Source organism: Ornithorhynchus anatinus, chromosome 10 (genome assembly GCF_004115215.2).
Source record: "Ornithorhynchus anatinus isolate Pmale09 chromosome 10, mOrnAna1.pri.v4, whole genome shotgun sequence".
NCBI lineage: Eukaryota > Metazoa > Chordata > Mammalia > Monotremata > Ornithorhynchidae > Ornithorhynchus > Ornithorhynchus anatinus.
This window is the reverse complement of record NC_041737.1, coordinates 52,373,871-52,396,556: the sequence shown is the minus strand read 5'-3', so window position 1 is coordinate 52,396,556 and position 22,686 is coordinate 52,373,871. Positions and strand designations below refer to the sequence as shown.

General features: G+C 61.4%; 3 protein-coding genes across 4 annotated transcripts; 2 read left to right on the top strand and 1 right to left on the bottom strand.

Annotated features, from left to right (window-relative positions):
- Positions 1 to 1,987, top strand: TMEM238 (transmembrane protein 238; the record flags this gene model as incomplete). The annotated part of the gene is made up of 2 exons (XM_007664851.2): positions 1 to 496; positions 1,790 to 1,987. A coding segment is annotated over one exon (486 nt), but the record flags the coding sequence as incomplete, so codon positions are not given.
- On the top strand, positions 718 to 13,846 carry IL11 (interleukin 11). The gene is made up of 7 exons (XM_029072880.1): positions 718 to 742; positions 1,444 to 1,546; positions 7,100 to 7,164; positions 11,076 to 11,239; positions 12,561 to 12,647; positions 13,126 to 13,338; positions 13,676 to 13,846. The coding sequence occupies exons 1-7, from the start codon at positions 718 to 720 to the stop codon at positions 13,844 to 13,846; spliced, it is 828 nt and encodes a 275-aa protein (XP_028928713.1).
- A 2,184-nt stretch (positions 13,847 to 16,030) lies between these two features.
- C10H19orf85 (chromosome 10 C19orf85 homolog) lies at positions 16,031 to 20,024 on the bottom strand. 2 transcript variants are annotated; one of them, XM_029073947.2, is made up of 3 exons: positions 19,695 to 20,024; positions 18,434 to 18,620; positions 16,031 to 16,863 (listed from the first exon to the last, which is right to left on the bottom strand). In XM_029073947.2, the coding sequence occupies exons 2-3, from the start codon at positions 18,607 to 18,609 to the stop codon at positions 16,299 to 16,301; spliced, it is 741 nt and encodes a 246-aa protein (XP_028929780.1). In that variant the 5' UTR covers positions 18,610 to 18,620; positions 19,695 to 20,024; the 3' UTR covers positions 16,031 to 16,298. The 2 variants fall into 2 exon arrangements, with proteins under 2 accessions (XP_028929780.1, XP_028929779.1); XM_029073946.2 differs by having other exon boundaries at positions 19,700 to 20,024.
- Between the last annotated feature and the right edge of the window lie 2,662 nt (positions 20,025 to 22,686).

Below are 22,686 nucleotides of genomic sequence, written 5' to 3'. Positions count from 1 at the left end.
CCCCCGGCCGCCCCCGCCGGTGCCCCGGCCCCGTCCGGTCCCTCCCCGGCCTCGGGGCTGGGCCGCTGCCGGGCGGCGCTGGTCCTGGCCGTGGCCCTGGACGTGGCCGGCCTGGCCGCCCTGCTGACCGGCGTCTTCGCGCGGCTGCAGGCCCACGGCCGGGACTTCGGGGACCTGCTCATCTACTCCGGGGCCATCCTGGTCTTCCTCAGCCTCCTGGGCTGGATCTTCTGGTACACGGGCAACATCGAGATCTCCCGCCTGGAGCTGCAGCGCGACTACGGGCTCCGGCCCGGGACCCTGGCCCGCCTGGCCCGCAAGCTGTCGCGGCGCTGGTCCCGGCAGCAGGGCGCGGGGGGCGCCGCCGGAGGGGGGGCCGCCGCCCGGCACAAGCGGGGACCCCCGCCCGGTCGTCGCGTCAGGCTGCAGCTCGGCGAGCTGAAGGGCGAGGCGGCCGGGGCCGCCGCCGCCGCCGCCCTCCACTGAAGGGGCAGAGGTGAGACCACCGGCCGATGAGGAGGACCGTCGGGGTGGGGTCCGCTAAGCGCTCACCTTGGGCCCGGCACTGCTCTGAGCGCTGGGGGAGGTGCGGCCTCGTCAGATGACAGACGAGGCCCCGAGAGGTTGAGCGGCCGGCCCGCGGTGGCCCAGCGGACGAGTGGCGGAACCGGGCTTAGAAGCCACCTCCTCCGACTCCCGGGCCCTTTCCACTAGGCCATGGTAATGATAGTGACCGTATCCGGCAAGCGCTTACTACGCGCCGGGCCCCGTTCTTGAAAGGGGACGGATCAAAGTGCCCAGGGGAAACCAGAAGAGGGAGAGAGAGTAGGGTCTCTCTCTTCCTTGGCATCTCTCCCTACTCCCTCTCTCTCCCTTGGCACCTCTCCCTACTCCCTCTCTCTCCCTTGGCACCGGTCCCTACTCCCTCTACCCCCGCCAAACACCCCTTTTACTTTCGGTGTCCGCCCTGACTCCCCCCCGCTATCGTCTCGCAGGCCCCCTCCCTCCCTTAGTACCCCCACTTCCCATCTCTTCCCCTCGCCATCGGCCCACATTCCGTTTCTCCCCTTCACCTGGCATCCGTTCTGAACTCTTCTCTTTCCTTTCCCCCTGTGCCTATAGGGAGGTTTTTGGTTTTTAATAGGACACTTTTATTTTCCAAAGTGCTTTCACATCATTATCTATTTGTTCCCACCGCATCCCCGTGAGGGAGGGAGGGGCAGTTATTTTAACCCCCGTTTTATATTGGAAGATCTGAGGCGTACAGAGGCTTGCCTTGCCTGTGGTCACACCCCAGGCCAGTGGCAGGCCTGTGAGGAGAACCCAGTCTTCCGGCTCCCAGACCCTGCTCTGTCTGCTTCCCGCATTCCAGCCCTCTCCCCTCCTCCCTTCTCTTTCTCTTCCGCACCTTTGACCGTTCCTCCTTTCCCCTTCTTTTCTTAGTCTCCTTATCTTTTAGCTCCAAAGGTTACGGAGACACTCTCGAGATCGAGGGGCGGGAAGCCTGGGTCCCCGGGGAGCGGGGGAGGCAAAACCGGGGTCAGAGGTAGGTTGCTTTGGTCTTTGAGGGGAGGAGGGGGGCTAGGACTGGGGGTCAGGACGCCCGGGTCCTTGGGGAGCTGGGCCTGCAAAAATAGGGTTGCTTTGGTCTCCGAGGGGAGAGCCTGGGCTGGAGATCAAGGTGCCCGAGTTCCTGAATATAAGCCTTGGGGCGTGCGTGTGTGTGTGTGTGGCGGGATAGATCGAGGGATTGGGGAAGGGCGAACTGACGACCTCCTCTCTCCTTCAGGCCCCTCTCCCCCCAACCACCGCATTGATAGCAGAGACCCTCTGAGGAGACGGCGCAGAGACGGAGGGGGAGATGGGGAAGCACACCTGGGAATGGAACTCCCAGGTCAGAGACCTCCTTCTTATCCATCAGCTCCTCTCAGTCCCCATTTCTCTTCCACTTCCCTGCCCTTTGCCGTTTAAATTGTGTGAACTTCCACCCTCTGTGTCCTGTGGTTTGCTTTGCGAGGAGCCAATACGGTCAGAGAGGGGTGATTTTGTCCAGGAGGGTTAAGGAGCCAAACTCCCATCAACCACAAGTTCCGGTCCTCTCCCCAACCTCCGTCTCCGCGCCCCTTTCTCCACCCCCCCCCCCCGCCGACCCTCGTCCCAAGGTGGACAGAGACTCAGGGTTCCTCATCCCATCCCAGTGGTCAGTCTGGGTGATTTGGGAGCCTCGGCCATGCTGTGCTTATAGGAGCCCCACCCCCATCAGTCTCAGGGCTCAAGAGTCCCTGGCAAGAGAGACCCTCCACAACCCTACACTCCGGTGCCCTCTTCTGCCTCCCCCTACTTCTCCTCAAGAAATTTCATTAAAAACTCCCTGTGGGCCAACAACTGCTACTTCACAATGCTCTGATGCTTGTTCTTAACCCACTGACTCACCCGTCTGGGAGAAAAGTAGAGCCCCCACCCCTAAGTCTTTGCTCACCCTGGCCCCACAGCCCCCCATCTCTCCCACTTTCCTCTTGGGAAATCAGGCCTCACACCTCCCAACGCTGCCCCCCACCCACGGTTTTCCCCACTCTCCAGGCCCCTCTCTCCCTCGGCTTCCTCTTTCCTCAGGAATCCAGGTGTGCTGGGCCTCCAGCCCCTATATTCAGTCATTCACACGTTCTGGACCCTCCCCCGCTGGAGTAAACGGAGAGGGTGAGGAGGAGGAATGGAGAAAATCCTTCTGTGATGCCAAGACTGCCAGGAGAGGATGGAGGGGGGTGGGGGAGGGCTCCACTCCCCTTTGGGAGGAAGGGGGAATCTCCCGCTGTTCATATCCTGCCCCTGGGCTGTGGGGAGAAAGAGGGTGGAGAGAAGTTCAAGTGGGGGATACGGAGTAGGGCTGGTAGAGAGAAAGATAGAGGAGCCAGGGAAGGAAGTCACAGTACTGGGGAGGATTGGTGTTTATCCTGAATTTGGGGCCCCTGGATCCATCTGTGGCGATGGTGGCAGCAGCAGGGGCTGCTGCAGGGAACTAGGCCATGGTTTGGGGCGCAGAAGATCTGGCTCCCTTTCGTCAGCGGGGGTAGGAGGCTCCTGGTCTGGCCCCGGGGGGGCCGGATCGATTCTGGAGTTGCGGCTAAGATGAGGGCTCGGAGTTAGGGATGGGACTTGTCGTTAGGACCAGACCAGTCTCAGTGTCCCCATTCCTTCCTACCTTCACTCACCATCCAAGTGCCGGCAGAAGCCGGAGCCGTGTCCCTGGGGCAGCCGGAGCGAGAGGCGCAGGCTGGGTGCGTCTGTGCCCGCCCGACCCTGCCTGGGTTCTCCTTTTCTCCAGCATCACCCTGGAAGCCTGCTACGCAACCCCGCTACACCCATAGCCCCAGGACAGACGAGCCCAAGCCCATAAGCCACCCCACACTGTATCAGAACAAAGATGCCCCCAGCCCAGTGTTCTGCAACCAAGGGCACTTGGGGGAATGGGGTGATAATGGCTCCACATTATAAGAAATGCCAAGGCCCAGGAGCTCTCCCCCCCTCTGGGACTGAGGTTTCCGGTGTCCCCAGCACTGACTCCCTTGTCTTCGGGCCCCACTCCTTTTAAAGAGCCTGCATCAAGTCCTGCTCTCTCCCCCTTCCCGCCGCCCTAGACCTGACTCACCCCGTGGGGAGACGAACCCCTGTTTGCCACTACTGTCTGGAAGGGAAGGAGCTGTGGGTGGGAGACACAGCAAGTTGACCTTCCCCTCTCCTAGTCACCTGCATCTTTCGGGGCTGGGCGGTCCCCAGAACACTGGGAGATGTGCCGCTTAATCGTAGTGTTGTCGAGCTCTTATTAGAGTCCAAGGACTAAGCTCTGGGGTCATTCACTGTCCCTGCCCCACATGGGGGCTCACAGTCAAAGCGGGAGAGAGAGCAGGAATCGAATCCCCATTTTACCACACACAGGAGGCAAAAGAGATTAGAACCCAGGTCCCCAGACTCCAAGACCCGAGCTGTTTCCACTAGGTCATGCTGTGTCTCACTAGCCCTCAGTGACTCAAATGCCAGAGGGTCCCTGTCTGGTACTTGGGCCCGGATGGAGGTGGAGACAGACTGGACATCAAAGAGCTGATCCTCCCACCGTCCTGAAGAAGCCCCTCTCATCTGGTGAACTCGAAAAGGCTGAGGCCTGCTGCCCACGACCCCCCTGACAACTCCTCAGCGACAGGGGCCCGGAAGTTGAGGCAGTGACCCCAGGAACATCCAAGTCTCAAACCAGCGGAGGGGGACTTTGAGCTCCAGCCGGGACACTGGAAGGCTAGAGCATTCAAAGGAGGGTGGGATCACTCGGAGCCAATCTTGGGGAGACTCGAATCACGAGGGAAGAATCCTTCCGGAGGCCGCAGCAGGGGGAGCAGAGGGGCAAGTTTCCACTGTCCCGTTAGACCCATTGTTGGGGGGGGGGGGCTCTTCTTTCCTAGAAACTGAGGCTGCTGAAGGGCAGGGTCACTGGCTCCGCTCCCAGGGCCCCACCTGGGTGAGAGCAGGCAGGTTAGAGGCACCTGACTGTGAGAATGGCCACCAGTCAGTCAGTCAGTCATATTTTTTGAGCCCTTCCTGTGTGCGGATCAGGGGCAGGGCACCTGGGTCCCTGAAGGGGCTGGAAGGTAGATGTGGAGGCTGGAAGCGGGACGCCTGGGTCCCTGGAGGGGCTGGAGGCTGGGAGCAGACCGTCTGGGTCCCTGGAGGGGCTGGAGAATAGATGTGGAGGCCGGGAGCAGGATGCCTGGGTCCCTGGGGGGCCTGGGAGGTAGATGTGAAGGCTGGGAGGAGGACGCCTGGGTCCCTGGAGGGGTTGGGGGTAGATGTGGAGGCTGGAAGCAGGATGCTTGGGTCCCTAAAGGGAGTAGCAATGCGAAGGGTGAAAGCGTCCGCCTGGGGAGGCGGACACCCGGTTCTTGTTTTGGTGGGGTGCCCCCCTCCAGACACCCCTCCGTAAACATCCGGGCCTGGGCCTCCCCGGTTCCGCCCTCCCTCCTGCCACGGACGGCTCCCGATGCGGGCAGAGGAGTCCGCAGGGGCCTGGTCAGGGGAGGCGGGGGGCGGGAGGGGAGGAGATGGGGGCGGGGAGAGGGCGGCCGGGGCTTAGATGGAGACCAGGGGACAGCTGGGGAAGGGGTGACGGGGGTTGAGTTTCGGGCAGCGGCCGCCCGTTTCCTGTGTCAACATCGTCTGGAAAAAAACATCCGATTTTTCAGATTCCACGGAGATCAATGAGGGGGCGGGGGCTGAATGAGCGGCCGGGACACCTTGGGTCCCTGAGGAAGCGGGGGTTGATGGCGGGACGGGGGGGGGGGGAGGGCAGGGTCGCCCGGGTCCCTGAGGGGAAGCCAAAGGCTGGCCTCGGGGGGTGAGGTGTAGGACGGGGGGGGTCTGAGCGGAGAGGGAAGGGACTGGGGAATGTTGGGTTTGGGTGTGGGGAGGATGGACGTCTGAGAGCCGGGGGCCGGGTGGCAGGCTCCTGGGTCGCGAGAGTGTGTGTCAGAAAGTGAATCTCCCCCCCACCCCCGGGGGAGGTCTCCGGCGGCCGAAGCCCCGGGAGGTTGTGGGGCAGCCGAGAACCCAGTGTGGTTGAGGGGAGCCCGGCCCGGAGCCAACCCCGTCACCGTCCCTCACCGCTAATGACAGGCTGGTAGGGGCCGACTCACCCTGCCCCTGTCCCCCCCCTCCCCGCCGCCCACCCCCAGAGCAGAACCGAGGGGCTCCGGGCCCCCCGTCCTCCCCCTCGGGCCCACCCCCAAGGCCGGAGGTCTCTTCCCCATCCTCGGGTCTCCCCAGAGCCTCTGGTCCGCCCCCGGCCCTCGGTCCCCTCCGCAGGGCCTAGGGCTCCTCCGGCCCCTTCTTCCCGCGGCCCCTGGCCGGGCTCCAGCCGCGGGACTGACCTCATCGCCGTGGGGTTGGGGAATCCTGAGGTGGCTCGGGCCGCAGACGGGACCCGTCTGAGCCGCGGGGCGGGGGGCCGGAGGGCCGGAGGTGGGAGGAGACACGGGGAAAGAGAGACAGGGCGCCTCAACCTCCCTTGACCTCCTGACCCTTCCCTCAAGGCTCCTCTCCCGCCCTCGCCCCTTCCCTCCAAACTGGCCGGGCCTTCCCTCGTTCTTCCCCCGCGACTCCTCCAGGCTCCCTCCACGCTCCCTTCTCCTCCAAAGCCCCCTCTCGGGCCCTTCTCTCTCTTTCCTCTCCCCGGGGAGGCGGCAGCGATCCGCCCGGACGGGGCTGGTCGAGTGGGGTGCTTCGACCCCCGAGAGGGGAGGAGGGGGAGAGAAAGGGGTTTAGGGGAGCTGGCCGTCTGCCGTGTCGTCGGACGGGGGGGGGGGGGGGGGGGAGGGCTGTCCGGGTGGTCGCTGTGCCTGGCCCCCGGGGAGATGATGTCACAGAGCCCGGGACCCGGCCCCCCCTCCCCCGCCCCCCACAACAGGACATGACTTCACTGACCCAGGTGACAGCGTCCCCTCTCAGACCCCCTCCCCCCGGCCCGGCCTCTTGGCCGCCCCACTGCTCCCTTCCCAGCTTCTGCGTGGGGAAACTGAGGCAGGGACCCGGGGCGACCGATCTCCATCCGGGCGCGAGAGATAGAGCCGGAAAGAGAAGCCGCGTCCCGTCCCCAGTCCCCAGCCCGCCCTTCCCGTGGAGCCAGGCGTCCTGGCTCCCAGCCCAGTCCTCTGCACTCAGATCCCTCTTCTCTCAGGGAGCCGAGCATCGTGGCCCGGCCCTTGACTCTCCTCCATCCCTGCAGCGCCCGCTGACCTCAGGGACCTAGGCTTTCTCTCCTTTAGCCTCCCTCACTGGGTCCAACCACCAGACCCCCCAGCCTGGCCCTCCCCTCCCCCCACCCGCCCCCCCGGCCCCTTCCGGCTGAGTCAGTGTAGGGGGGCCAGCCCACTGCGTCAGAGAGGGGAGCTCTGACGTCCCCCCCGGCCACCCAGCATTGGGACATTCCTCGCTGACTCAGTCTTCATGGCAGGGGGCCGGGCAGCCCGGACCCACCAACTGCCCGCCTCTGGGGCCGGGCCGGGGGCCAGAGCTGCAGCCTGGGCCCAGCTCTCTGACCCCTCACTCCTGCTCTCTCTAGGAGCTGGGTGCCCCCAGACCCCCCACCTCCCCGCCACCGGCTCCTCCACCCCCTCGGGGACCCAGGTATCTGGCTCCCAGCCCCGCAAATGGCGCTGCCCCGGGGGTAGGGCGCCTCTGAGGGGTACCGAGAGCCTGCCCGTAATAATAACGATAATAATCACTGTGGTACTTGTTAAGGGCTTACTTTATCCCGAGCGCTGGGGTAGATACGAGGCCATCGGGTTGGACACAGTTCCTGTCCCACATGGCGCTCACGCTCTTATTCTCCTTTTCCAGAAGAGGCAACCGAAGCACAGAAGAGTGACGTGACTTGCCCAAGGTCACACATCAGACATGTGGCGGAGCCAGAATTAGAACCCAGGTCCTTCTGACTCCCCGCCCCATGCTCTATCGTCTAAGTCAAGCGGCGTCTTCATCTCCCATCTGGCTCACCTGAGTTCCAGAGGGAACCCCGGGGTCCTTTCCAGTCGTATCCAGCTGGACCGAGGGGCAAGTTATAGGGAAATATTCCCAGAAACACCCCCCCCGCCCAACGAAAGAAAGCTTCCAGAAGCAGACCCTCTGACACGCATACAGACACAGACACAGACACACACACGCAAACTGCCTCTGTCTCTTTCTCCATGACTGTCTTTTTCCATCCTTTGTCCCTCCACACCTCTGTCTCCTTTGGTGTCTTCTGGTCCTCAGTCTGGCAGTGTCTCTGTCTCCATCTCTAGCTTTCTCCTTTTTGTCTTTATCAATCTCTTTGTCAGTTTCTCTGGTTCTCTTAGGTGTGTCTCTTCTGCCATCTCGCTGCTGGGTGTCTCCCCACCTCGATTTCTGTGCTTCTCCATCTTTTGTTTAATGATGTAACTCTCTGCCTTGTTTTCCTTCCTCTCTCTTCATCTGTCTCAACCAGTCAATCCATCAATCATTGTTATTTATTGAGTATTGACTGTGTGCACGGCAGTGTACTAAACGCTTGGGAGGATTTGGAAGGCACATTCCCCACCCGCAACAGGTTTACAATCTAGAGTTTCTACCTCTCCATTTGTTTATTTCTATCTCCGACTCTGTCTCTGGTTTGTCTTCTCTGTCTCCGTGTCTTTCTATCTCTTCTCTGTATCTCCTTCTATCTTGTCTGTGTCTCTCCCTCTTTCTATTTCTTCTATGACTCGCCATCTCTTTCTAGCTCTTCTCAGTCTCTCCATCTTTTCTACTTCTCCCCGTCTTTCTCTTCTCCGTGTCTCTTCCCTTTCTACGACTCTCCATCTTTTTTTTTCTCTTCTCCGTCTCCCCATCTTTCTTTCTCTTCTCCATCTCCCCATCTTTCTCTCTCTTCTCTGCCTCTCCATCCCTCTCTATGTCTTTGACGATGACGACGACGATGATGGTGGTATCTGTTAAGGGCTTACTATGTGCCAAGCACCGTTCTAAGGGCCGGGGTAGATACAAGGTAGCGAGGTTGTCCCGCGTGGGGCTCACAGGCTTCATCCCCATTTTCCAGACGAGGTAACTGAGGCACAGAGAAGTGGCTTGTCCAAAGCCACACAGCAGAGAAGCGGCGGAGTCGGCGCTCTTCCCACTAAGCCACGCTGTTTCTCTGCCTCTCCGTCTTTTCCTAGTCTTTCTATCTCTTCCCCATCTCTCCATCTCTCCATCTCTCTCTTCCGTGACCGTCCGTCTCGTCCCCGTCTCTCCATCTCTTTCCGTCTCTTCTACGTCTCCACCTCTTCCCTGACCCTCCGCCTCTCCCTCGCCTCTTTCCATCTCTCCACCTCTACGTCTCTCTCCATCCTCTCAGCTCTCTGTCTCTCCACCCGTGGTCCCGTCCTCCACCTCCGTCTCGGCGTCCCTCTACCTGTCTCTCCCTCTCCATCTTCGGTCTCTATCTCCGTGTCTCTCCATTCCTGCGTCTCGACGGGGACCCCCGTGGGGTGGGATGGGGGTGGCGTGCGATATGACCTCAGCCCTCGTCCCCCTCTCCGATTCCCCGTCCGTGTGTCACGCCCCCGGGGGGCCCCCGGCCCCCCCCCTCAAACTTTTTCACAGTTTCTTTCTTATTTTTTTTCCCTGTGAATGGAAAAGATGTGAGTCAGGATGTGTCATCGGCCGGCTCAGCCTGCCTCCCTCCCTCCCGCCCTCCGCCCTCCGCCCTCCCGGCCTGCTCTCCCGGCCCCGCAGCCCCTATATAACCCCCCGCGGCCTGGCCCGGCCTCACTCGCCCTCGCACCCCTCCACGCACACGCTCCTCACCCTCTCCCATTACGCCTCTGCCCGGCCCGACCCCGACCCGGCCTCCCCACGGGGCCCGGGGGATCTCCCGCATCTCCGGCCGCCGACCCCGGCCCGGATCTCCCCCACACACCTAGACCGCCTGCCAGCAAAAGGTTAAGGGTGAAGGGTCAGGGGGTCGACCGCCGACCCCCTCCCTCCCCGTTCGGCCCGGGGCCCCCCGCCCCGCCCTCCCGCCCCCACGAGCCATGCACAGTAAGTGTGTCCGTCTGTCTCTCCCTCCGTCTGAGTTTTCTGCCTCTCTCTCTGTGTCTCACTTTCCGTTGTTTCGCGCCCCTTGGGGTGGGGAGGAGCCGGCGCCCGGCCAGGGGGTGGGAGGGATGGACGGACAGGGACAGAGACACGGAGACCAGAGGGACAGGGCCGGAGATAGACGGTTGCAGAGCCGGAGAGGGATGGGGAGAGGCAGAGATGGAGAGGCACAGAGACAGGGAAGAAAGGGGAGGTGGGGGACGACTTGGGGATGGGCGGGGGGATGCCCCGGTTGGGGAACCTGCTGACTGGCTGGGCCGACGGGGGCGGTGGGGGGGTCCCGGGAGGGCGACCCCTTTCATCTCCCCTCCCCCTCCCCGCCGTGGCCGGTTGGCGCGGTGCCGAGGGGGGCGAGGGGGGAACTCTCGGGGGCGGGGCAGGGCTCGTCTCTCGGAGTGTCTCTGGCCGCCTCCTCGTCTCTGGATGTCTCTGGACCTCCCGGGCCTCTCCGGGTGACCGATTGCGCGGCCCGGCCTCGCCGGCCCTCTGGCTCTCTCTGGCTCCGTCCATCGTCCCGTCTCTGCCCATCTCCCCGTGTCTCCCTCCGCCACTCCCCCCCGGGTGTCTCTGTCTCGGCTCCCGGCCTCGGCCTGTCCCGGGCTGCGGTGCAGGTGCGGGCGGCTCCCGGAGTCGCGTCGGCCGGAGGCGGGGGTAGGGGGAGGCGGGCGCCGCGGCCCCCGCTGTCTGGGGCCGGGCCGGGGGCGGGAGAGACACGGAGAGACAGAGAGAGACACGGAGAGACGGAGTGGGGGGGGGGAGAGACACGGAGGGCCAAGCCGAGGGAGATGGACAGAGGGACCTGGGGAGGGGCGGGGAGAAGCCGGGCAAGAGGGGCGGGGGGTGTCCCAGACCGGGACCCCCCCACCCCAAAGCTCTCCTACGTCTGTGATTGAGCGTGCGTGTGAGTGTGCGGGTCTCCCCCGCCTCCGTCTCCCCCGTCTCTGTCTCTGCAGTCTCTGTCCCCCCTGCCCCCGGGCTGCTCGGCGGGGCCCGAGGGCGGCGGGGGACGCTAGTGGGGCGGGGGGCGAGCCGGTGGGGGAGGGGCAGGTCGCGGCCTGTGCGGGCTCCGCTGTTCCCCCGCCCCGGGGCCCGGATTCCGGCGTCTGGGGCGGGGGCCGGGGGAGCCGGGGGAGCCGGGGCGGCCGGGGCAGCCGGCGGCGTGTGGGGGAGGAGCCGCCCCACCCGTCTGCCCGCCCCGGGGCAGCGTCTACTCACCTGGGCGGGGCAGCTCCGGACCCAGGCGTCCTGCCCTCCTCCTCCCCCCCCAGACCCTGGCTGTCTCCCACAGCCCCCGCTCCTTGCAGGGGCCCAGGCGTCCAGCTGTCCGGCCCCTGCCTCCCAGGCCACCCAGGAGACTCGGCCCCGATCTCTCTCCCTCCTCCTCCTCCTCCTCCTCCTCCTCCTCCTCCTCCTCCTCCTCCTCCTCCTCTTCCTCCCCTCCCCAGGGCTGTGCCCTCTGGCGCTGGCGCTGCTGAACCTGTGGCCCGGGCTGTGGGCGCTGCCGGCCGCCAGGCCCCCGCGGCTCCCGGATCCCCGCGCCGAGCTGGACAGTGCCGCCCTGCTAACGAGGGGGCTGCTAGGGGACACCAAACACCTCGCCGGCCTGCTGGTGAGGGGGGGGAGGGGGTGGCGCCAGGGGGAGAGCTCCGGTCGGGGGACCTGCTAGAGGGGAAGAGCTTGGGGTCGGGGGAGCTGCCGGAGGGGGAGAACTAGGGGCCGGTGGAGCTGCTGAAGGGGGAGAGCTAGGGTCGGGGGGAGCCGCTGGGGGGGGGGGGAGAGCTAAGGTCGGGGGAGCTGCTGAGGGGGGAGAACGGGGGTCGGGGGAGCTGCTGAGGAGAGAGAACGGGGGTCGGGGGAGCTGCTGAAGAGGGAGACCTGGGGTTAGGGGAGCTGCTGAAAGGGGAGAGCTAGGGTCGGGGGAGCTGCAGAATGAGGACAGCTGGGGTCAGGGGACCTGCCGAGGGGAGAGATCTGGGGTCGGGAGAGCTGCTGAGGGGAGAGAGCTGGGGTCGGGAGAGCTGCCGAGGGGAGGGAGCTGAGGTCTGGGGAGTTAGTGAAGGGGAAGAGCTGGGGTTTCGGGGAGCCGCTGAAGCGGAAGACTTGGGTCTGGGGGAACTGCTGAGAGGGAGAGCAGGCGTCAGGGGAGCTGCTAAAGGGGAGAGCTGGGGTCGGGGGAGCCGCTGAGAGGGGAGAGCGGGGATCGGGGGAGCTGCTAAAGGGGAGAGCTGGGGTCGGGGGAGCGGCTGAGCGGGGAGAGCAGGGGTCGGGGGAGCTGCTGAGAAGGGGGAGCTGGAGTCGGGGGAGCTGCTGAAGGGGAGAGCTGGGCTCGGGGGAGCTGAAGAGGGGGAGAGCTGGGCTCGGGGAAGCTGAAGAGGGGGAGAGCTGGGATGGGGGGAGCTGCAGAGGGGACAGAACAGGGGTGTAGGAGCGGGGCGGCCAGTTCGGGGGAGCAGGAGCTGCGGGGAGCCAGAGTCAGAGAGAGACGGAGGGGGGACAGACATTCAGAGACGGACAGAGATAGAAACGGGATGAGACAGAGACGGCAAGAGCCAGACCCACATCCCGTACGTACGTTCCCGTAATTTCTGTCTCCCCCTTTAGACGGGAAGCTCGTTGTGGGCAGGGAACGGGTCTACCACCCTATTACACTGTTCTCTTCCAAGCGCTTAGCAGAGACCGCTGAACTCAGCAAGCGCTCAATAAATACGATCGATGGACTGATCGACTGATTGAGAACGAGAACCAGAGGCAGGCGCAGAGTCAGCGATAGAAGGGCGGAGGCGGAAAAACGGACGGACGAATAGTGGGAGAGGCGGGTGGGCGGATCGACGGACGGCCAGACAGACCGGAGGGTCTCCGGGGTCGCCGGTGGGGGGTCCGAAGGCCTGACTCTCGACTCCCCCCACCCCCCCGCCTCCCCTGCCCTCCAGAGGAGTCGCTTCCCGGCCGAGGGCGACCACCGGCTCGACACGCTTCCAGCCCTGGCTATGAGCGCCGGCGAGATGGGGGGGTTACAGGTGAAGAAGAGAGGGGCGTCGGGGGAGATGGGGCCGGTGGGGAAGGGAGACGGATCGCGGGGCTTCCCGGTGGCGGGGGGGGGGGGGGGCTTTGCTGGCCTTGAGTGGGAGGGGTGGGGAGCGATGGGTGGGAGACCCAGGGCCAGGTGGGTGGGACTGGGGAAATGGGGGAGGATTAGAGGGGAGGACACAGAGACCGAGAGAGAGACCGGTGGGTGGGGGGGTGGGGGGGCTTCATTCATTCATTCATTCGATCGAATTTATTGAGCGCTTACCGTGTGCAGAGCACTGTACTAAGCGCTCGGAAAGTACAACTCAGGAATAAAGAGAGACGATCCTTGGCCACGACGGGTTTACAGTCCGGTGGGGAGGGGGAGACAGACCTCAACATTCTCGTGAGGGGTCAGGACGGGAGCGAGGTTCGGGGTCTGGGGTCTCGGGCGTGTGCGACCCCCTTGTCCCCCTTCCCTCCCCGCAGGCGGCGACGGTGCTGAGCCGCCTGAGCGGGGACCTGCAGAACTACGCGCGCCACGTGGAGTGGCTGCGGCGAGCGGGTTCGGGACCCGGGCCCGGGCCCGGCCCCGGCCCCGGCCCCGGGCCCGGGCCGGGGTCGCCCCTGCGGACGCTGGACGCGGAGCTGGGGGCGCTGGGGGGGCGGCTGGAGCGGCTGCTTCGCCGACTGCAGCACCTGGTACGGAGTGGAGACCCTCCCCCCGACCCCCCGACCCCCCGGGACGCTCGAGCCCCCTCCCCCGGGCTCCGGACCCCGTCCCTCCCACCTCCTTCATTCAGTCGGATTTACTGAGCGCTTACTCTGTGCAGAGCACTGTACCGAGCGCTTGGAATGTGCAGTTCGGCAAGAGAGAGACCACCCCTGCCCAGTGAGGGGCTCACATTAGGATCTGAAGCCTGAAGTCCCAGTCGCCGGGCTCCATCCCGTCCCCTGGCCGTTCGGGGACGCTCCTGCTCCTTCTAGTGTCCTCCAAGGTGGCCAACTCCAGGGTTCCCACTCTGCTCTCTCTCCGCAGGCGGGGAGACTGGGCATGCCCCTCCAGGCCGGCCAGCCCCCTGCCCCCGCGCTGCCGGCTCCGGCCTCCGCCTGGGGGAGCGTCCAGGCTGCCCACGCCGTCCTCCGCGGCCTCCACCTCACCCTCGACTGGGCTGTGCGCGCCCTTCTGCTGCTGCGGAACAAGCTGTGAGCCCACCCGCGGGGCCCGGGGGCTCCGGGACCCCTGGGTCCTCGCAGGGCCGGATTCCACCGGGGGAGCCAGGGGTCCCCGCGGCCCTCTCCCCCTCGTAGCCGTATTTATTTATTTATTTATGGGGATGGGGGAGCCTGGGGGAGGGGGCCGCCGCTGCCTCTCTCCCCTCCCCCCCAGACTCTCAGGACCCTCTCCTCTTCCAAGCCGCCCGGACCCCCGGCTTCCTCCTTCCCGCCCCCCTTTCCTTGGTCCTAATTTAATGGCTTCACGACCGACTGTGCCTTATTTATCTCTATTTATTGGGGTCGGAGAAAGGGGATTCGGGGAGCGGGGTGACGGAGAGGCCTGGGTCCGGGAGGGGGTGGGGGGACAACCCCGGCTTCAAAGGGGACCAATCTCCTCCGGGGGACGGGCGGGGCGGTAAAGTATATTTATAAAACGCTTTTTCTTCGTATAAGTTATTTAATTTATGAACTAAATTATGTTTAATATTCTTATTGTTATTAATACATCATTCTGATTATTTTGTGACTTATTTATTATCCCGACGTTGTATTATTATTTTTTTTTATTACGAAAATGCGAGAAATCGGAACACAATAAACTGTGCCCTCCCACCGTAGCGGGGCGGGGGGAGCAAAACCGAGCGCGGTTAAGTTTGTGATTGCTGGAGCGCGGGGTCCCTTGGAGGAGCTGGGGTGGGGGGGCTGGGGGACCGGGGTCCTCGGAGTCAAGGTTCAAGGAAGGGAGGGGAGTGGGGGCGTGGAGGCAGGGGTGGGGGCACGGGGAAGAGGAGGGCAGAGTCGGTCGCTGGTGGGGCGAGATCCAGGTGGAGAGGCGGCGGAATCGCGGGGAGGGACTTACCCCCGTCCCCCTGCCCCTTTCATCCGGGATCGGGATTCAGTGCGTCTCTCCTCCTCTCCGCCCTCTGCAGGTCCCCATAATAATAATAATAATGACGGTACTTAATAATAATAATAGTGGTATTTGTTAAGCGCTTACTATGTGCCGGGCACTGTACTAAGCGCTAGGGTGGATACGAGCAAATCGAGTTGGACGCAATGTCTTTCTTGAGGCTCCCGGTCTCAATCCCCATTTTCCAGAGGAGGTGACTGAGGCCCGGAGAAGTGAAGTCATTTGCCCAAGGTCACGCAGCAGACAAGTGGCGGAGCCGGGATTAGAACCCCCAAGCGCTTACTATGTGCCAAGCACTGCTCTAAGTGCTGGGGTAGATACTAGTTAATCAGGTGGGACCCAGTCCCTGTCCTACTTGGGGTTCACACTCGTAATCCCCATTTTACAGAGGAAGTTCCTGAGACACACAGAAGTGAAGTGACTTGTCCGAGGTCACATAGACATGCGGCGGAGCTAGGATTAGAACCCAGGTCTTTCCGACTCCCGGACCATGCTCTGTTCCCTAAGCCACGCTGCTTCCGCTACTAAGCGGAAAGAAAATTAAATCCCTTTTACCCTACCCCGTGATATCCCTGGTTGGAGGGGTCGCCGCGCCACCAATTCTCCTCTTTGTCCCCGTCTTCCCCGTCCCGCGTCTTCTAGCCCTCCTCCCCGGCCGGGACCTCGGCCAGCCAATCGGGCAGGGAGGACTGCCCGTGACGTCACTGGTTGTCGGGCAGACTCTCCCGTCGGACGGGGCGACCGCGGACGGAACCCCGAGGGTCACCGGAGGCCTGGGCTTCGGGGAGACGGTGCCCAGTGGTCCGGGCGCTCAAGGCGGGGGACGTGGTGGGAAGAAGAAACGGGAGGCGCAGGCGGAACGACAAAGGGAGAGACAAGGGAGAGGGGCTTGGGTTGGCAAGTGAAGCCGCTTGGCTACCTGGTTAGCACACGGGCCTGGGAGTCAGAAGGACCTGGGTTCTAATCCCCACTCCGTCACAAGTCTGCTGTGTGACCTCGGGCAAGTCAGTTAACTCCTCTGTGCCTCAGTTACCTCTCTTGGAAAATGAAGATTAGAGTGGGAACCCTATGTGGGAACAGGACTGTGACCGACCTGATTCACTTGTATCTATCCCAGTGCTTAGAACGGTGCTTGGTACATTGTAAGCGCTTAAGAAGTACCATAGTTATTAGGAAAGATGCTGAATTTTCCATCCAAGAGCTTAGTACAGTGCTCTGCACACAATAAGCGCTCAATAAGTACGAGTGAATGAACGAATGCGGAGCCCAGAGCAGGAAGCCCCCTTGAGAGGTCTTCAAATTTATTGTTTTACTTTTTGTTTCCGGGACGAGGTTGACCTAGGGCCAGGGGGTCCAGAGGGTGTCTGAACTTCTTGTCCTCTGTTTGGTTACTGTAGAACAGCCAGGAGTGGTGCTGTCGACCCTGCTGGGGTCGGGGTGGGGGGTTCTTTGGGAAAATAAAGGTCAAAGATCTCGGCTCTGGGGTCAAGGGGACAGGGTGTCCCCCCTCCCCATTTTGAAATGGCCACCTCCCTCAGTTACAGCGGGGCAGGTCCCGTCCCCACGGGAGGCCCTCCTGCTCCACGAACCCCCACTCAGGAGAAAGATGCCACATGGTGGGCCCGCCCTCCAAGGCACCATGGGCAAAGGGTAGAGGTTCCAGGGGTGGGGAATGGTGGGTACACTGGGATAAGCCATGATGGATTTGCCCCGGACTATTAGGGATTAGAGGAGGGGTCTCTGGGAGAGCAGAAGTCAATAATGGGGACCCCAGAGCGCCGTGGGTTGGCAGCAGGCCTTCCAGGGGTCCCGGGGCCAGAGGGAGGGGCCCAGGTATGTCGGGGGTCAGCACGATGTCATCAAAGAGGTCATCATGGTCATGAGGTAAGGCGGCTGGGCTCAGGCCAGGCCCATCGGGGGCGTCAGAAGCCTCAGCCACCCCCACGAAGGAACCCACAAGGAAGGGGCCGTGGCGGGCCGGGAAGAGGCGCGGTGGGGAGGGGGTGAGGGGCCGGGGAAGGGGCTGGTGCTGCCGGGGCTCCTGCGACAGGATGGCCGAGGCCAGGCGGCGCGTGGCTGCCTCGATGTCTGCAAAACGTCTGGCGGGGGAAGAAGGGAATTGTCATTAGCTCCTGACCCCCTCTGCCTCCCCTCCAGTTCCTTCTCTTCCCCCTTGGCTCTTTTCCCCATCCTAACACCCCTTCACTTCCTCTCCCTTCCTGTCCTCGGCACCAATCCCCTTAATAATAACAACAATAATTATGGTATTCGTTGCGCCTACTCTGTGGTCAGTACCCCAACGTACTAAGCCCTGGGGTAGATACGAGCAAATCGGGTGGGACACCGTCCTTGTCCCATGTGGGGCTCACAGTCTCAATTCCCATTTTACAGATGAAGTAACTGAGGTCCAGAGAAGTGAAATGACTCGCCCAAGGTCACACGGCAGACCAGTGGCAGAGCCGAAATTAGAACCCATGACCGTCTGACTCCCAGGCCCATGCTCTAACCACTAGACCATGCCTTGTTTCCCCTCTGCCCCCACCAAGCTCTCCCACCCAGACTTCGATTCCCCCTTTCCCTCACCCCAGTTCCTGCGCTCTCCTTTCCCGCCCCACGTCACCCTCTCCTGATCTTTCCTCTGGACCCCTGCTCTCCCCCACCCATGGACTCTCCTCCTGTCCTCAGACTCCATCCACTTACTCCCCCATCCCGGGGATCCGTTTCTCCTTGGCCACTTGAGATCTTGCGTAAACCCAATCGATCAATCGAGCGCTTACTGTGTGCAGAACAGTGTAATAATAATGACAAAGATTATGGTAGTTGTTAAGCGCTTACTATGTGCCTAGCACTGTTCTAAGCGCTGGGATAAATACAAGGTGATCAGTTTGTCCCACTTGGGGCTCACAGTCTTAATCCCCATTTTACAGATGAGGTAACTGAAGCACAGAGAAGTGGCTCGCCCAAAGTCACACAGCTGACAGGAGGCGGAGCCGGGATTAGAACCCATAACCTCTGACTCCCAGGCCCGTGCTCTTTCCGGTAAGCCTCGCTGCTTCTCTAAGTGTACTAAGTGCCTAAAGTTGGGAAGAGTACGCTCTCAGAGTTATTTACCTCCTCAGAGTCAGTCTCCTCATCTGTAAAATGGGGATTTAATATCTGCCCCAAGTACAATGTTCGACCTCCCCTCCCACCCTCTGCTCTTCCCCTTTCCACTCAGCACTGTGCTCATTTGTATATAGTATTTATTACCCTATTTATTTTGTCAGTGAGGTGTATATCTCCTTGCTTCTATTTATCTTGATGATGTTGTCTTGTTTTTGTTTTGTTCTGTTTTACTTTGCTGTCTGTCTCTCCCGTTTAGATTGTGAGCCCGTCATTGGCAGGGATGGTCTCTATCTATTGCCGAGCTGTACATTCCAAGCGCTTAGTCCAGTGCTCTGCACATAGTAAGCGCTCAGTAAATACTATTGAACGAATGAATTACCTAGGCTTGCGCTCATTACAGTGTTTGCACAGAGTAAGCACTTAAATACTATTAATAATAATAATAATGATAACTATAATATTATTATTATCTCGCTCCCCATCCCTCTTCCCCGCAGATTCCCGCCTCCTCTTTCCGCTCCCGGTTTTCTTCCCAGCCCCCCTCCCCGGCCCCCGCCCCCCGACCTGCAGATCTGGTTGTGGAGGAAGCGTCTGTGGTTGGGTCTCCGCTTCGGGGGCTGCGTCCTCCGGGGCCGCTGCAGGGTTTTCAGGACCCGGGCGGCCTCCCCACTGACGAAGGCGCAGAGATCTCGGCCTCCACGCTGGGGGTCACCCCGAAAGAGCGGGGCCCCGGGATGCATCCTCTCGGGGGCTGGGAAGCGGCAGGGGAGTCCCGGGGTCAGCGTTAGGATCTCCCTTTTTCTGAATCGCCCCCATCCCCCGCCCCCTTCCAATCAACGCCATCTAGACTGTAAGCTCGTTGCGGACAGGGAATGCGTCTCCTTATTGTTATGTTTCCCAAGCGCTTAGTACAGCCCTCTGCACGCGGTCAGCGCTCAATAAATACGATTGACTGACGATTCCTCAGCCCCTATATCAGCCCCCCAAAGGGAGCTGGAGGGAGAAAGAGAGAGCCGGCGAGGGGGGCAGGAGTCGGAGGCTGGGAAAGGTCCTTGGGGGTAGGGCCGGGGCGCGGAGGGGAGAGAATTAGGGGGACAGTAAGAGACGAAGAGGGGGAGGCTTGGGGTGAAGGGTGGAGAGGGAGCCGGCGGGAGCGTTGCCTAAAATCGGAACCAAATTCGGTGGTCTGAGGGAACCGGGGAGATGAGCAAGGGAGGAAGGGAGCAGAGAATGTTCAAGTCGGTTAAAGGGACTGGGGGGATTTAGGAAATGGGAGTCAGGGCTTGGGAAGAGGGGCAGATAGAGGTGGGGGTCGTGCAGGGGATTAATAATAGCGATGATAGTGTTTATTAAGCTCTTACTAAGCGCCAACCACCGTTCTAAGCGCTGGGGAGGATACGTTGTCCCACGTGGGGCTCGGTCTTAATCCCATTTTACAGAGGAGATAACTGAGGCACAGAGAAGTGAGGTGACGTGCCCAAAGTCACACAGCTGACAAGTGGCGGAGCGGGATTAGAACCCACGTCCTCCGACTCCCCAGACGGCATTCCTTCCACTAAGGCACGCTGTTTCTAGAGTAGGGAACAAGGAAGGGGGCTGCCAAGGTTTAGAGGAGCCAGCAAAGAGGGGGGGATAAATAGGGGTTCTTAAGGGGACGGAAGCCGAGGTCAGGGAAACTGCAGGGAGAGTTCGCCTCGCCTCACACCCTTAATTCTTCCACTCACCAGCCCTTCAGCCATCCAGGACACGGGGGAGGAGAGGAAGGGGGAAGGGACTGGTGCGGCATGGGGACCCCCCTCCCGATCCTTCTGGTCCCTCTCCCTACCTTACCAGCTCTCCCCAGGGTTGAGGTGACTCCTCTGAGGGCGGGAAGAGAGGACCCGGCTGAGGCTGGCTGGACCGGCGAAAGCCTCAGGAGACCGTTATATAAAGGGTCAGACAGGGAGGAGGGGGGGCAGGTGGGGAGGGGTCGCCACCCCCTCAGGGGCTGCAGGACGGGGGTCGTGGGCGCCCAGAGAAGTCAAGGCCCTCAGGGGGGCGAGGGCGATGGGTCTCCGGGAGACCGGGAGCGAGGCAATGGATTCTCATGACTTTGTCCGGTGGGAGGGGGGTCGGCCGGACTTCTGGGCTCGAGATGAGGAGGGGGGTGCTCTGACCCCCTCCGCCGCCCCCTCCGCCCACTCCACCGGCTCAATTAGAGCATAGTTTCTCCTGGGATTCAGGCGGTGGAGGGGCAGGGCAGGGGCTGGTGGGTTGAGGGGAGCAGCGCCGGCCAAAGAGGACAAAGAACTCATCAAGGGAGATGCTAACGAGGCTGGGGGCTGGGCGCGAGTCAACTGCGGGCGATTAAAGCTGAGTGGCCTTAATTGGGATCGGGGGCGGGGGAGGGGGAGGGAGAGGGGTTGGCCGGCGTGGGTTCGAAGGCCTGGGGGGTGCTTTCCTTCCCTTCGGCCTCTCACATCTGCTGTCCAGCCCCCGCCGCTCCCTTCGGCCCACAGAGGACACATCGGTAAACACCCTCCGGACAGACCGGACTCTGTCTGACCTATTTCCCACCTCCTGCCTCCTCGGGAAAGAAGGGAGGAAAGGGCGGGGGAAGGATTCTTCCTCAGCATCCCCTTCGTCCCCTCCCACTCCTCGAGTCTTCCGACCGGGGAGCTAAATGAACCGGCTAGGCGGTGGGCAGCTGTGAGAGATTAATTCATTCAATCGTATTTAGTGAGCGCTTACTGAGTGCAGAGCACTGTACTGAGCGTTTGGAAAGTACAATTCAGCAACAGAGACAATCCCCGCCCCAACAAAGGGCTCACAGTCTAGAAGGTAATTTCCCTCAAAGAGACTAGGGGAAACTGAGGCCTTAGGATGTCGGGGGGAGGGTTCTGGGGGGTATTGAAGCAGGAGATTGGTAACCGGGGTGGGGACGGGGAGAAGAGGGGCTGGGTACAGCGCTTCAGGGGGCTGAGCAATTGTAATCATCATCGTAATTATATCTGTTGAGCATTTACAAGCGCCAAGCACCGTACTGAGCGCTTGGAGTAGATACAAGATCATCATGGTGCTCACTGTCAAAGTAGGAGGGAGAGCAGGCCTTGAACCCAGTTTTACAGAGGAGGAAACTGAGACCCAGGAAACCGAGACCGAGACCCAGATGAGGAAAGTTAAGCAAGTTTTTTTTTAAATGATATTTGTTAAGCGCTTACTATGAGTCAGTCACTGTAGTAAGCACCGAGGTAAAGATACAAGCTAATCACGTTGGCCACAAAATCCCTGTCCCAGATGGGGCTCACAGTCTTAATTCCCATTTTACAGAAGAGGTAACTAAGGCACAGAGAAATGAAGTAACTTGCCCAGTGTCACACAGCAGACCAATGGCGGAGCCGGGATTAGAACCCTGCGATTAGAAGAGGAGGAAATAGAGTCGGGGGCTCCCTCGGCAGTTCCTCAGAGGCGGGTGGTACCCCATTTTTACACGAAATGGAGAGAAGCCAACGCCAAGCCTTCCCTCCCCTCCCTGGATACCCGGGGGTCCCTCCCTCTCTCCCTTTCTCTCCTCCTTCTCTCCCAAGTCTGGGGCCCGGCGGAGGGACGCAAGGAGTGTGTTAATCGTATTTCTTGAAGGTTTACTGTGTGCAGAGCACTGTACTGAGCGATTGGGCGAGTATAATAGAACAATCTAACAGACATTACCTGCCGGCAACGACCTTACAGTCTAGAAGGAGGAGGGAGAACAGGTAATGAATCCCCATTTAGCAGATGAGGGAACTGAGGCACGGAGAAGTTAGGGGACTTGGCCAAGATCGCCTATTGTAGGAAGCGTTTGGGAAATAATAGTAATGATAATCACTGTGGTATTTGTTAAGCGTTTACTATGGGCCAAGCACTGTTCCAAGCGCTGGGGTAATAATGCCGAATTGTCCATTCCAAGCGCTTAGTACAGTGCTCTGCACATAGTAAGCGCTCAATAAATACTATTGAATGAATGAGTAATAATAGTGCTTGTTAAGGGTTTACTATGTGCCGAGCACTGTTCTAAGCCCTGGGGTAACAAGAAGAAGTCGTTACGGGAAACCCTGACCGGATCTCCCATCCCTGGGGGGAATAGGGGTCTGAGGACGGAGGGAGACGGAGCGGGCTCGGCCATTTGGAAGGAGCTGCGTGTCGAATACGAATCTATCTGTTGCCGATTTGTAGATTCCAAGCGCTTAGTACAGTGCTCTGCACATAGTAAGCGCTCAATAAATACTATTGAATTGAATCCCGGCGGGAGGGCTCTGGGTGGACTCCTTTATTTTTTAGAAAACAATATTTGTTAAGCGCTTTCTGTGTGCCAGGCACTGTACTAAGCGACTCTTCCGGCCCGTCTGCTCCCGGGGGTCGACTGGTGTTGAAGCAGCCGGGCGGGGAGGGGGCTGAGGGTCCTCTCTGCCCCGACCGTGTCCTCTTCCTCCAGGGCAGCAGAGGCTCCCACTGCTGCCAGCCCCGGCAGCGGAGAGGAGGTGGTCGGGGGCGGGGGCGTCAGGCGGGGATGAGGAGAGAAGAAATAGACATTTTGATCTCCAGCTCCTTTCCCCCACTACCCCGACGCCCCTCATGGACCGTGGCCTTTTGCCTCCCCGGGCTTTGACTGAGGAGCAGCGTGGCTCGGTGGGAAGAGCCCGGGCTTAGGAGTCAGAGGTCATGGGTTCTAATCCCGGATCCGCCACAGATCAGCGGTGTGACTTTGGGCAGTCTTCACTGAGGTGCCTCAGTTACCTCATCTGTCAAATGGGGATGAAGACTGTGAGCCCCACGTGGGACAACCTGATCACCTTGTATCT